Source organism: Mus caroli, chromosome 5, assembly GCF_900094665.2.
Source record: "Mus caroli chromosome 5, CAROLI_EIJ_v1.1, whole genome shotgun sequence".
In the NCBI taxonomy this organism is placed as follows: domain Eukaryota; kingdom Metazoa; phylum Chordata; class Mammalia; order Rodentia; family Muridae; genus Mus; species Mus caroli.
This window is the reverse complement of record NC_034574.1, coordinates 23,807,011-23,821,455: the sequence shown is the minus strand read 5'-3', so window position 1 is coordinate 23,821,455 and position 14,445 is coordinate 23,807,011. Positions and strand designations below refer to the sequence as shown.

The following is a 14,445-nucleotide window of genomic DNA, read 5'->3' as shown; positions in this document are numbered from 1 at the left end:
GTTTATTGTGGCTGCCTTCTACTATGTTCAGTATGTCCCTTTCTTTCCCTGCTTTGCTGGAATTCTTAAGCAGATGGTTGGTGGATTTTGCCAAATGCCTTTTATGTGTATACTGAAACAACCACACACTTTTAAAAAGTCTCTAAGTATGTTGAATTACATTTATTCTCAAATGCTAATTAGCCTGCTGTTTCTTGGGTGAGCTCCATGTGTCATGGTATATTATCTTTTTTGGGTTGAATATGGTGAAAATTGGCTAAAGACTTTTTCTCAGTGTTTTTGATGACATTGTTCTGTGGTTCTCCTCCCATCCCCTTTTTTATTTTTATTTTTAATTTTTATTTTTTGATTTTGATGTATGTGCAATGCTTTCCTCACTACAAGTGTTCAGAAACAGACTCTTCAGTTCCCTGGGTGGTTTTTGTAGACTTGTTTCTTATCCTCAGTGCACCACTGCTTACTGATGATACCATTTGGTTTGAAATTTATTTTTTGGAAAGGATTTGGCAACAGTTCAGTCTCTGAGTAGGAAAGAGCCCTACTCAGCTGGGACAAGCTTTGTTAATGTCATCAACACTGTCAGGTCTGTGGGTAGCGCCCTTAGCTACTACGAGAAGTAGAGACTTAGCACTTACAGATCTTTTGTGTTTTCTACCTCCTTACCTGAGCTGTGTGCTCATGTATTGATTTATTGATTCTCTCACAGAAGCAGCATTCATTGCATTTTTTCTGTTTTGTTTTGTTTTTTTTTTTTTCTTTTTCTAGTTTACTGATTTAGGCCTTGGGAGTAACATTTTCTAACTTGCAATTGGAGCTAAGGTCACTGATCTTTAAGGTCATTTTCTTCTTTTGATCTGAGTGGTTAACTGCGTGCACTCCTTGTCCAGCTGTTACCTCCCTGTGCTGCCCCTCCCCACTACATAGTTATAGCACCCTTGTTTATGAATCTACAAACCTTTCATATAGCGCATGTTAATTTTTATTTTGTCAAAAATACTTGTTCTTTTTTTTTTTGAACCCTACTCCCTGTTTTTTTCCTTTTTGACTGATGGGATATTTTGAAGCATGGTATTTTGTTCTCAAACATTGGGGGATATTTGAAAGATTTGCTTGTTAGTAATTTTTATTTTAGTTTTTCTGTTGATGTCAATGTGAAGGAATGTACTTTGTGTATGTGGCATCATTTTAATTTGAGCAGGCTTTCCAGCTGTGTGCAAGGCACAGAAGAAAGGACAGGACATTTGCTTCATCTGTGTGCCATGTTTGTCAGTGCTAGCTCCGCTGTCCGCAGGTCCTCGTGCCCTCTAGATCCTTAGGTTCACTTGTTTAGACTGCTGTTGAGAGGACTGTGAAGCACTGGCTACAACTGTGAGCCTCTCTCCTGTACTTCCACCAGTTTGCATTGATGCTTTAAAGCTTGGGTACCGGTTGCATAAGCGTGGGGTCCCAGGTGAACTGGCCCTTGTAATTATGGTAGTGGGGAATCATTGTTTAACTGGTAATTCCTCTCTGAAATCTCCTTTGAGTCATGTTAAAATAGTCATTTTACCTTCCTTATGATTCTTTTCAATTCTCATACTATAAACCTGTGTCTTTATGTTAGCTGTGTAAGCCTGCCTGGATTTGGATATTTAGAGTATTCATATCAAATTTAACTCCTGGTGTGATCCTATCTGTTGCCTGTTTCTGTCCATACCATTTTCTCCCATGTTACCCTGTCTGCTTCATCTGCATTCTTAGAGATAAACTAATCCTTTTTTAACTCTAAGAAGTAACTTGCCAAGTTACTTCAAGGCTTATGCAGTCATTATTACTGTTTTGTGAATTGGGCAGTGGCAGTGATGTTCATAGTCTATCAGTTGTAAGCTGCCTGTATTCCTTTGAATATATAAGTAGAAGGGATACTGCTGAATCATATAGAAATGAAGTTTTGATTTTTTTTTATTTTTTTTTTTTTGAGAAACCACCATACTGATTTCCATAGTTGTTATAACAGCTTACATTCTAACCAGCAGTGAGTAGGTTTCTTCCCACCCCCTGCTCCATCTTCACCAGCATTTGTTGCTTTTTGTTGTTTCTTTGATAAAAGCATTTCTGACTGGGGTAAGATGAATGTTAGTGGCATTTTGATGGCTAAATGTTAGATTTTTTTTTACATGTATTTAATAGTCATTTTAAAAATTGCTCTTGAGAACTGTTCAGTTTAATTATTTATTTATTGAATTATTTCTCATTTGGAGTTTTATTTTTTGAGTTAAAAATATTCTATGTATTAATCTCCTGTTAGATGAATAGATGCCACAGATTGATTCCTTTTCTGTATGCTCTTTAATTCTCTTGTCATCATATAGATTGTTAGTCTGACACAGTCCCATTTGTCTCCTCTTGCTGTTGCCTTCCTGAGTTGTGGGTTCCTGTCCAGAAATCCTGTGCTTGTACCTTGTAAAAAAATTTTTTTTAACTTTTAGTTTAGTAGTTTCAAAGTGTTAGGTATACTGCAGGTTTTTGTTTTGTTTTTTAAAATTGTTTTATTTATTTACATTCTAAATGTTGTTCCCCTTTCTTGGTCCCCCTCCAAGAGTTCTTCACCCCATCCTCCCTCATCCTCCCACCCCAACCACTCCCCTCACCCACCCAGAGACTGAGCCACCAACCAAAGAACATATACAGGCTGGTATGAGGCCCCAGCACATATGTAGCAGAGGACTGCCTTCAATATTTTTTATTTCTGTCATTACTAATCTCTTTGGATTTTCTATTTCATTTAATGCTTTTCTTCTCATTTTGTCTCAATTTATTATTTTCTTATTGCTTCATATTTATAAACCTTATTAAAGCTCTAAAATATCTACTAATTTTTTTTTTTACACTTCAGATTTGATTCCCCTCCCCGTACATGCTCCGACTGAACCACATCCCATACCTCCTCTCTGATCCTGTCTCCATGAGGATACACCCCCCCCCCCCCCAACCTTAAACTCCCTGGGGCCTCCAGTCTCTTGAGGGTTAGGTACATCTTCTCTGACTGAACCCAGACCTGCCAGTCCTCTGCTGTATATGTGTTGGGGACCTCATATCAGCTGGTATTATGTTGCCAGGTTGTTGATTCAGTGTCTGAGAGATCTTGGGGGTTCAGGTTAATTGAGACTGCTGGTCCTCCTACAGAGTTGCCCTCCTCAGCTTCTTCCAACTTGTCCCTAATTCAACCACAGGGGTCAGCAGCTTCCATCCCTTGGTTGGGTGCAGATATCTGCATCTGACTCTTTTAGTTGCTTGTTGGGTCTTTCGGAGGGCAGTCATGATAGGTCTCTTTTTGTGAGCGCTCTGTAGCCTCAGTATTAGTGCCAGGCCTTGGGACCTCCCCTTGAGCTGAATCCCACTTGGGCCCTGTCACTGGACCTTCTTTTCCTCAGGCTGCTCTCCATTTCCATCCCTGCAGTTCTTTCAGACAGGAACAATTATAGGTCAGAGTTTTGACTGTGGGATGGCAACCCCATCCCTCACTTGATGCCCTGTCTTTCTGCTGGAGGTGGGCTCTGTAAGTTCCCTCTCCCCACTGTAGGACATTTCATCTAGGGTCCCTCCCTTTGAGTCCTGAGAGTCTCTCACCTCCCAGGTCTCTGGTACATTCTGGGGTGGTCCCCCCAACCTCCTACCTCCTGAGGTTGCCTGTTTCTATTTTTTCTGCTGGCCCTCAGGGCTTCAGTCCTTTTTCCCCACCCAGTACCAAATCATGTTCCCCTCTCCCCACCTTCTGTCCCCTTCCCCTTCCACATCCCTCCTTCCTTCCCTCCCCCCTTGTGGTTGCTTTCTTCTCCCTCCCAAGTGGGACTGAGGCATCCTCACTTGACCTTTTTGAGTTCTGTGAACTGTATCTTGGGTATTCTGTACTTTTTTTTTTTTTGCTAATATCCACTTATTAGTGAGTATATACCATGCATGTCCTTTAGGGTCGGAGTTACCTCACTCAGGATGATATTTTCTAGTTCCATCCATTTGCTGGCAAAACTCAGGATGTCCTCATTCTTAATAGCTGAGTAGTACTCCATTGTATAAATGAACCACATTTTCTGTATCCATTCTTTTGTTGTGGGACATCTGGGTTGTTTCCAGCTTCTGGCTATCACAAATAAGGCCACTGTGAACATAGTGGAACATGTGCCTCTGTGGCATGGTGGGGCATGTTTTGGGTAGATTTCCAGGAGTGGTATAGCTGAGTCTTCAGGTAGATCTATTTCTAGTTTTCTGAGGAGCCTCCAGTTTGATTTCCAGAGTGATTGTACCAGTTTGCAATCCCACCAGCAATGGAGGAGTGTGTTCCTCTTTCTCCACATTCTCTCCAACATGTGTTGTAACCTGAGGTTTTGATCATAGCCATTCTGATTGGTGTAAGTGGAATCTCAGGGTCATTTTGATTAGCATTTCTCTGATCACTAAGGACTTTGAACTTTTCTTTAGGTGTTCCTCAGCCATTCAAGATTCCTCTGTTGTGAATTCTCGGTTTAGTTCTATACACCATTTTTTGGTTGGGTTGTTTGGTTTTTTTTTTTGGTAGTTAGCTGCTTGAGTTCTTTATATATTTTGGATATTAGCCCTCTATTGGATGTGGACTTAGTGAAGTTTTTTTTTTCCCAATCTGTAGGTTGCTGATTTGTCTTATTGACTATGTATGTCCTTTGCCTTACAGAAGCTTTCCAGATTCATGAGGTCCCATTTATCCATTCTTGATCTTAGAGCATGAGCCATTGGAGTTCTGTTTAGGAAATTTTTCCCTGTGCCAATGAGTTCAAGGCTCTTTCCCGCTTTCTCTTCTATTAGATTCAGTGTATCGGTTTTATTTTTAGGTCCTTCATCCACTTGGACTTGAGCTTTGTGCAAGGTGACAAATACGGATCTATTTTCATTTTTCTACATGCAGACTTCCAGTTATACCAGCACCATTTATTGAATATTCTTTGTTTTTTCCATTGTATATTTTTGGCTTCTTTGTTTAAAGATCAAGTGTGCTTAAGTGTGTGGTTTAATTTCTGGCCTTCAGTTCTAGTCCATTGATCAACCTGTCTGTCTCTGTACCAATACCATGCAGTTTTTACTGAACTTTTTAATCTTCTGAACTGATTTTTGTGCAGAGGCAGGATCTGGTTTTGGTTCTTAGTGTAGATAAATAGGCTTTCTGGCACCACTTGTTAATGAGGCTGTCTTTCTCTAGTACTTTTGGTTCCTTTGTCAAGAGTCAGATAGCTGTAGCTTCCTTCTGTGTCTTCTACATCAATAGCACATGTGTCTATTTCTGTGCCAGTGCCATGCTGTTTTTGTTACTACAGCTCTGTGATCTAGTTTGAGACCTAGTATAACATTCTTGGAATGCAAGTCTGCTGCTAATAAATCCCATGCTATTTGGATGTCTAAGATAGCCATTTTTTGCCTTACTTTAGAAGATATTCTTAGACATGAGAGTTTAGATTATTTTCTCTTAAACTTTCAAATAGTCTTGCATCATTTCCCCTTTGCAGTGCAAACTTTGGTAAAAAAACTTTCTTTGGTAATCATTTCTGTTCTTTTCTTTCTTGTGGAAAGCTTGGCAGTTTGATTAATGCATGCTTAGGCAGGATCCTACTCAGATTTTTTACTCTGTGTTGATTATTCATATGTGTTATCAAATTTGGTCTATTTCTAGTTGATAATCCTTGAGCCAATATTTTTTTCAAGGAATTTATCTTTTTAATCTTATAGGGATTGTGTGTGTGTGTGTGTGCCCTTGTGTGTATATGTATGTGTTTGATATGTGTAGTATGTATACATTTGTATGTGGTGTATGTGCATGCGTTTGTGTAGATGTTTATGTACATGTGTGGGTGTGAGTATAGTCTCACACAAGGTCAATTTCATGTGTCATCAGGCTCCGTCTACATTGATTTCCCAGACTGGGTTTCTAATAGGCTGTGAACTCATCTGAGTAGAATAGTCTGGCTGGGTGACCAGCAGGACCCAGGGATTGATGTTATGTTTTCATAGATTTGGAGAATTGAACTTAGGTCATTGTACTTACATAGGAAGAACTTTCCTGGCCAAGTATCACTAGCTAGAGTGAGTGTATCATCAGCCAGTTTAGTTCATTAACACTGGTACTTGACTTGTTCTGATTTGTGTCCCAAGAAGGGACTCAGAGCATTCAGCATGAGAACAGATTAGGGAGCAGAGAGTTGCTTGGAGTGAGGCCTAGCAAAGAAATGAGCAGAAAACCCAGAAATGACTGTTTCCAATGGCCACAGCCTTTCCTAAAGTACAGAAGGTAGAGAAAGAGACTGAACTTACTAAATATGTATACAGAGTTTTAAAACCCTGAAGTTGGCATATAAAGGAAAAGCACAATGTAAATGGGAAAAGCATTCTTGATAGGATTAAGAGCTGGTTAGATACTACAGAAATCGGAAAACTTAAAGATAGCCAATCATTATTTGATTTTAGTTTATTTTTAATATAATTTTATTAATAAATTTAATAAGAACACATGTTGTTTTGGCACCTTTACATTAAAATCTTGGGTGTTTTGGGTCAGATGTTTGTGTACTAGGCCAAGTTGTGTAATTTACTGATAACATCACTCTCAGGTCTTTTGTGTCCCACCCTTTACAAAGGCTCTGAATGGCCTCATGCAGCTCCACCAACATGAACATGCTTGCTCAGAGCAGAAGTTGACTCAGGTGGGCTAAAGAACAGGAGTTCTATTGACTTATCCTGTGGGTGGGGCAACATGCACCTTCTTAGAGTTGGTTGTATTCTGTGCACCAGTTCTTTTAAAAAATGTGAATAGAGAACAGGTTGTTTTTGAAGGAATTACTCATTCTCATTTGAGTCCTTGTGGGAGAAGCAGTCCATCGCTTGTCATGAAGTGTCCTACTGAGGTCACATGACCCTGTGCCTCACTGCTGTCTAATGAAGCTACTTTGTGTATGTGTTGCTTCCCTTTTAACAGTGGTGGGATGGGTGAAGATATTTGACCAAAGATATTTAATAGTTTAATCTTGTATTTCAAAACTCACTGTCTTAATACCATGTTATCTTTGTCCAGAAGTTTAGAAGTATTATACATTTATATAATACGCATTACTTCGGTACTTTTATATTTTCTTAAGTGTCAATAATTTCTTATTTAAAAAAGACGTTTTTTATTTAATTGTTGCTGGGACAAAAGCCACCTAGCCATAATTTCAGAGAAATGATTATGTTTTTGCTTCTAAGTAAAGAGTTATTTATGTCTACTCAGAATAATCTTTTGGTTGATCAAGATCAGTCAGGTTTTTTCTAAAGTGCAAGTGAAACAATAGTGTCTCTCGACCCAAGCCTGTGAACTAGCATTTTTGTTCCTCTTGGGTTTCTGTATGTCTGCCTGGAACAAAGCTTTTATAAGTAAGAGACTGCCCTTTGCCTAAACATCCTGTTGTATCCAGTGGAGTCCATTTCTGGGGTGTATTACTACCCCTCTCACTGTTTAGAATTTCTATGTTCAGTGTGACTGATTTGAACCCCCTCCCCCAACTCTGCTCTTTTGTGGACAGTGCAAAGCTATCTACAGGCATACAGCAGGGGTCCCGAATGGTGTCTGTATACCCACACAGATTCATTAACGAGAAGAGAATATGGACCTTGTATTTGTATTGCTGTTAAGGTGATTTTGTACATATAGTAATGGATCATCAAATGCACACATTAAACACATGATCCACGTGTTAAATACCTATCAGCCTGCTCTTTTTGCACTTACCCATTGCAGTAGACATCGTCCAGGATACACTCAGCTTCTCCTTTGGGAGCCTTATAGATGCAGAAGCTTGAGTGTACCTTTCTCATGGGATAACTATAGCTTTTGATGGACTCATATGGAGAATTTTGGATTGCGGGATCAATTCAGTTGTCAGTATGGGGCATCAGTAATACCTTGAGGTTTGTGTTGGTAGGACCATAAATGTTTATATAGCTACTAACATCAATTAAATGTTCTGGTTTGAAAAGTAAAGTATCCAATTAGGCTTCCATTTCATTTAACAAAGTCCTTTCTTTTAGGCTTAGCACTGAGAGACTAAGGCAAAGTTGTCAGTATTTTACACTAATACAGGGCAGGCACTAAAGGCTTTTTTCTGGTATCTGGGTTTAAAACTTTTTTTTTTTTGGTAAGGTATTATCTAATGTCTTCATTAATCTTCAGGTATTTTTAAAATTCTTTGCCAATGTCTTTCAAACTTACATGCATTGGTTCCAGGTGGGAGTGACTATGGAGCTAAATTTGAATTTCCCTGTTCATACTACACTGTTTGCATAGGAAGATGTCTGCCATTCATAAGCTTCTCTGGGAGGCTCCCAGTAGTGTTTGATAGAATTGTGTTGGATCATGGCTGAAAGCCAAATTCAAAAGTCAGTTGATGATGTGATATTGAGTCAAAGTTATTTTTGAAATCACCCATAAAATCCTTAAATAGTCTATAGCTGTACTGGCTAGTTCTGTGTCAACTTGACATAGGCTGGAGTTATCACAGAGAAAGGAGCTTCATTTGGGGAAGTACCTCCATGAGGTCCAGCTTGGGGCATTTTCTCAATTAGTGATCAAGTGGAGAGGGCCTCTTGTGGGTGGTACCATCTCTGGGCTGGTAGTCTTGGGTTCTATAAGAAAGCAAGCTGAGCAAGCCAGGGGAAGCAAACCAGTAAAGAACATTCCTCCATGGACTCTGCATCAGCTTCTGCTTCCTGACCTGCTTGAGTTCCAGTCCTGACTTCCTTTGGTGATGAATAGCAATGTGGAAGTGTAAGCTGAGTAAACTCTTTCCTACTGTCTTAGTCAGGGTTTCTATTCCCGCACAAACTTGCACATATGTAAGTAGTGGGGAAGAACAGGTTCTAGTGAATGGCACCTAAGCTTGGTCTTTAATGTAGGCATGAACCCTAAACAGGTGATGGTGTACTCATGCCAGTCACACATGCAAGTGACTGGCATGTGAAGGTCAGGGATGGCTTGGGTTGCCCTGCTAGGAAGCAGTCGTATGCTTCATGGCAGAGTCTTGCCACAGAACTCTACAAACCTCTGAGGCAGTCTGTGGAGTCTGGCCTAATCCCAACTGTATTTGTTACAGGTATGGACACACCCCACTTTAGTAAGAACTCTATTTTTATTTTTTAATAGGAATCACTAGATTTGATCTACTTGGAGACTTTGGAAGATTTAATTGGCTGGGAAATTTCTATATTGTATTATCCTACAATTTACTCTTCGCCATCATGACAACATTGTGTTTGATCAGAAAATTCACATCAGCTGTACGAGAAGAACTTTTCAAGGCCCTAGGTAATCTTGAGATTTATGGACATTTTTTTCTCTACTAATCATGACTTTAATATTTCTCTCTCTATTTAGTTTCTAAGTGTGCATGGCTGTCAGTCCCATCCCTGACTCACATGTTGGTGGGTCTGGATCAGAACTTTATCATTGTACTGCAGGGCCTCATCTGTGAGGTATGTGAGTAGGAACTGTGGTTGTTCTGATGGGGCCTCAGAACAGGGCTGAGGTCATGATAAGAACTTTAGAATGGCAGTGAGCCCTGTCTTTTTATCATTGTGTCATTGTAGTGAGGAGGAAGACTTGCTGTGGCAGGCTTGTTTTTTATAATGGTGCCGTTTACTATTATTTACATGAAGTTTTAGGAGGACTTGGATTTCCTAAGTGAAAAAGCAATATAGATTCTCTCCAGTAAGCCATGTAACTCTGGAAAACAGTGTTAGCATTCTTGGTATAGACAGGAGAGGGCGTTTGCTTTCATGGCTCGGTCATTTGTATTGTGGTAAAGAGCCTGCTCCAAGTGATATGTCTTTGCTGCATTACTCCTACACACATGCTGAACATAGTCCTGTCTTTGTACTTTAGGGTAAGCAGCACTCCAAAAGCTTCCCAGGCAGTCATGTAGCATTTACTCCATAGCAGTAAAGAAAGGTGGTGGTTCCTGTAGGAAACCCTAGCATTAGCTCATTTGCCTGATACCACTTGAATGCTTATGCTCCATATAGGTTGTAGTTTTAGCTATTTCAAGAGGCAACATATTGATAGATCTATTGAGGCCCCAATTTCATAAAGCTTAAACTATAGAGGTAGCAATACAGCTTCTCATAGCACCAACCTTATGATCCTGGTGTTTGAAAGGATGACCTTTGAAGAAGAAAGCACCAGGTTACAGTTCCACATGTATTTTATTTGTAACATGCACTCTGAGAATATAGCTGATTGAAATGCTGCCCTGGGATGAAAAGCTATGTCTCATTTCAACTAAAACACCAGATAATTTATGAATTTTAGTGTCATAGTATCAAACACATTAAAAATAGGCAGATGCATTAGAATTAAGAAACCCTCAATCACATGTTTAGTTGAAACATTTTTAGCTAGGATCTCAGATCAATTCCAGCTTGGCTATAACTAAGATGGCTGCAGTGTATCAGTGTTGGCATTTTGCTGTGTAGCTTCTGTTAAAAGTTATAAGTCAACCTGCCAGAGGCCAGAGAGAGGCCCTGTGTATCAGTTTGACCATAGACATAGTATAGTTTTCAAGAGTTATGTGAAACTCAAGAGTTGTGTTTATTTTTCAAATATTTTCTATTATCTTTTTGTATATTACTTAGGGACAATTCCCTGTATAGAAAAGATCCTTTTTAAATATATGTTCAAGTGGCCCAAGGTGTTAAGTCTGACTTTAACAACCAATTTCATTTCTAACAGTTTTCAGAGAACATCTGCTGCACAGTAGTAACAGTAGTGATGTTAACCAAGGCAGACTGTTTTGGGAGAGGTCTACAGATGACATTGTTGCAGTTTTATCAGTACTGTGTCATACCCAAATTTAAGAAGTGAACCTACTTAAGTCTTAAAAGTGTAGTTCCTGGGTCAACAATGTGTCTCAGTGGTAGAATGCTTGTCTACCATGTATAAGGTTCTGGCTTTGACCTCCAGCATTGCAGCCTATACAAGAAAGCTGTCCTGCTGCTAAGCATGTCTTTTCTGGTCACCCCATTCCTTAGCACTGCTCCTTTCTCACCTTTATTCTAATTTTTCTACAGGACTTCACAAACTTCACTTGTCAGATACCTCAAGGGATTCAGAAACTACAAAGCCTTCTGCAAATGGGCATCAGAAAGCACTGTGAGACCTGACTGCCTCCGTAGCACTCTACAGCAAGTCCGGACAACTGATTCATGACATTCCCATAGATACTGTTCCTTCTGATGGGTCTGGACCCAGCTGACCGTGCCCTTTCGCATAAGTACTTACAACTTAGCACTAGTCACCTGTGTCTCCTCTGAGGTTTCTGAGTGACCTGGTATGATAGCTTTTGGTTAAACCCTGAGTCTTAGAGACTGAGGAAAAGCTGTGTGTCTATAGCAGGAACTATCTGGATGGGAGGTGACGACTTGGACTTTCCTATGCTTTTGCTTTACACCATGAGAAGTTTGGTTCTGCAGGCAGAAGCCTGCCTCAAAGTCATCTGGTACCCCAAAGCATTTCCACAAGGTCCTGGAAACTGTTGTACAATAACAAACTACAGTTTTATTTAAAAAACCAAAAGCAGATTTTCTGATTCATCTTACAGAATCTTCATTAGACTTTGAGCCAGTGGAAAATACTAGATTCTTTAAACACCTGAGCCTTGGTGGGCAGCCCCAGGACTATTTTTTTGTGGTAAGCTGCAGTATGAAGCACATGTGATTGTAGATTTGGACAGTGTGTGTGTACCTGATAATACTTTTCACAGCACAGTGCCAGTGTTGTACACACCTTAGACTTTGCCTTATAGGCTGTATGTACATTCATTTTTTAAAACCTTTTTTTCAAAAACTACACTCTGTGCTTGTTGTATGTGTGTAACCCAAAGACAGAAATTGCTTTTTTCAGGCTTTGGTGACTCTCATATACACCACCTTAAGTCTCCACCTCAGGAAGGTTACCAGTGTGATACCCAGAACTTCAAGGTCAGGTTCTCCACAGAGGGCAGGTACAGTATAATATGAGCTCATAACTATTTAGTTGTTTAGTTTAATTGTTGGAATGGCTTCTCAACTCCTGAGTCTACTGATTTAAAAAAAAAAAAAAAGAAAGAAAGAAAAACTGAGCGCATGCTATTGTTGTTCCTAGGTAGCACACATTTCACAGAAATATAGTGATGCTCACATGCACTGTATGGATGATATAACAGGATTTGTGTTCAGAAAAAGAAGTAAAGCACTTTTTTTCTCAAATTGTTGAATTTAGTTATTTTGGAGAAATATATGAAAGGCTGTATCTGACTTTTTTTTTTTTTAACTTAGAAAACCAAGATTTAGCTCTATGTTTATAAGCCATTGAGTCCACATCTTTATTTACACCATGGCATCTCCTGATACTCCAGGTTAGTTTTAAGGAAACTTGGTGCTGTGGCTGTGAGTAGGTCAGTGCGTACCTCCAGTGAGTACTGATAGATTCCCGAGTGTGAGCTCCTGCATTAGCACAGTGTGAGTTGGCTATTTCTGATCTACCTGGTCATTCATGACAGGCTCTGAAGCAGAGCAAGTCAGGGAGAGGTCAGAGTTTTCTGCTCAGTCACCTCGGTGCACACCATTTGCCAACAACCAAACAGAGCTCTGCAAGGTAAGGTGTCTGAAAATTTTCATAAAATACTGAACTTCTCAATGTCTGTCTCTAATTTTATTAATGTGTGTCTATATGTGAGGGGGGAGGGAGGGAAAGAGAGACAGACGGGCAGATAGATAGAAACATGGGGGCAGGCATTAATGAGTAAAGATCTGAAGGACAGCTTTCAGTAGTCAGCTCTTTCCTTTCACATGTGTGATTCAGGGACCTTTATCTGCTGAGCAAGTCCTAAACTTCTGATTCATTTGGAGGTTCTTAATTTGAAGATGGGATCCAGGTTTGGACTGACTGGAGATATTTGGTGATGAGATGGAAGTGGGCTTTAAGGATTGTCTTACCTTGATTCTCGGGCCTTCTGTGGTTGATGCACTGCGTGGTCACTACCCTTTGAGGGTCACTGGTCACTCACCTGAGAGTTGCCTGGAGGGAGGGACTGGTTCCAGGTGCCATCACTTCACTGGGCATGTGCTGGAGGCTGGCTGATACAGAACTTCACGAATGGACAGCAGCATGCTGAGGCTTCACATTCCAAGTTCGTGAAGACAGTTATATGCAGGAGTCCTGCATTGCAGTGCTGTTTTACAGAGTGCAGAAAGCTCTGCAAACAAGAGCTCCCATTCATACTAGTCTTGGCACTCTATTTTTGACTAGATGAGGTTGCACCAGTGGCTCTGTTGAGTAGTCCTTTTGTTCTCTTACCTTGAATGTCCTCTTTAAAAGGGCATGAGACTGGGCATGGTAGTGTTTTCCTTATAGCACTCAAGTGGCAGAGGCAGAAGGATCCCTAAGAATTTGAACCAGACTAGGTTACATAGGGAGTTCCAGGCAAGCCAGTGCTACACAGTGAAACTGTCTCTCAAAAGCAAACATACAAACGAAAGCAAAATGAGGAAATGAGGGTTGGAGGTGGAATGGCTGGAGATGGCAGTTAAAGAGCACTAGCTTTGCTTTCAGAGGACTCAGATTTGGTTCTTAGCATCCCCATGGTGGTTCACAGTCATCAGTGACTCTAGTCCCAGGGGATTAAATACCCTTTTCAGACCTCCATGGGCACTGACTGTAGGCACATGGTGAAGGAAAAACACTTCTATACATAAAAATAATTACTACAATTTAAGCAAAAAGGGCACCAAACACTTTATAGATCTAGATGAGAGGCTATATCAAATTTTATACATTGTGACATTTTTTATAGATTTTCTAGCATATATTTTAGATCTATTTATCATCCATCCATCTTTCTTTCTTTCTTTCTTTCTTTCTTTCTTTCTTTCTTTCTTTCTTTCTTTCTTTCTTTCTTTCTTTCTTTTTTCCTTTCATCTATCTTATGTAAAATAAAGTCTGACCTAAATATGAGACCCTGTATGGTTGTTCATAAATATTCTGTTAGCTCCTTCAGTCACACCTGTTTGGGCTGGCTGGTGAATCAGAATGAACCCTGTTGGGTCTGCTTCTCACCACCTATGGGGCTGTGGGCATGGTGGCAGCAGCAGTTGTTGCCACTTCTGCTTTGGCCAAGCACAGTAGGTGATCCTGGTAGTCAGCAGCACAGATTCCCATTGATTCTAGTCTATGTATTTGCTTATGGTTGGTACAGTATTTAATGTATATAGGCAGAAGTATTGTAGGGTCTTTAAATATGTGAACATATGTAGCACTGCTTTTAAACTTAAACTGCTATGATATTTTTCATATGTCGAGACACACTGGTAAATTTCTGTTACATATTGTTTTCATGTGTCGAGACACACTGGTAAATTTCTGTTACATATTGTTTTCAT

The 14,445-nt window shown here is 39.9% G+C and overlaps 1 protein-coding gene across 3 annotated transcripts in view; it reads left to right on the top strand.

Moving 5' to 3' along the window:
• The window catches only part of Lmbr1 (limb development membrane protein 1), a 133,491-nt gene extending 121,218 nt beyond the window's left edge, over window positions 1-12,273 (top strand). For 2 of the 3 annotated variants that reach the window (XM_021162299.1, XM_021162298.2), the window contains 2 exons: window positions 9,176-9,337; window positions 11,098-11,875. In XM_021162299.1, the coding sequence (XP_021017958.1) occupies window positions 9,176-9,337; window positions 11,098-11,183 (248 nt within the window). In that variant the 3' untranslated portion in view covers window positions 11,184-11,875. Of the gene's footprint in view, window positions 1-9,175; window positions 9,338-11,097 lie in introns of all 3 variants that reach the window. The other variant, XM_021162300.2, reaches the window with a different exon arrangement.
• Window positions 12,274-14,445: the final 2,172 nt, after the last annotated feature.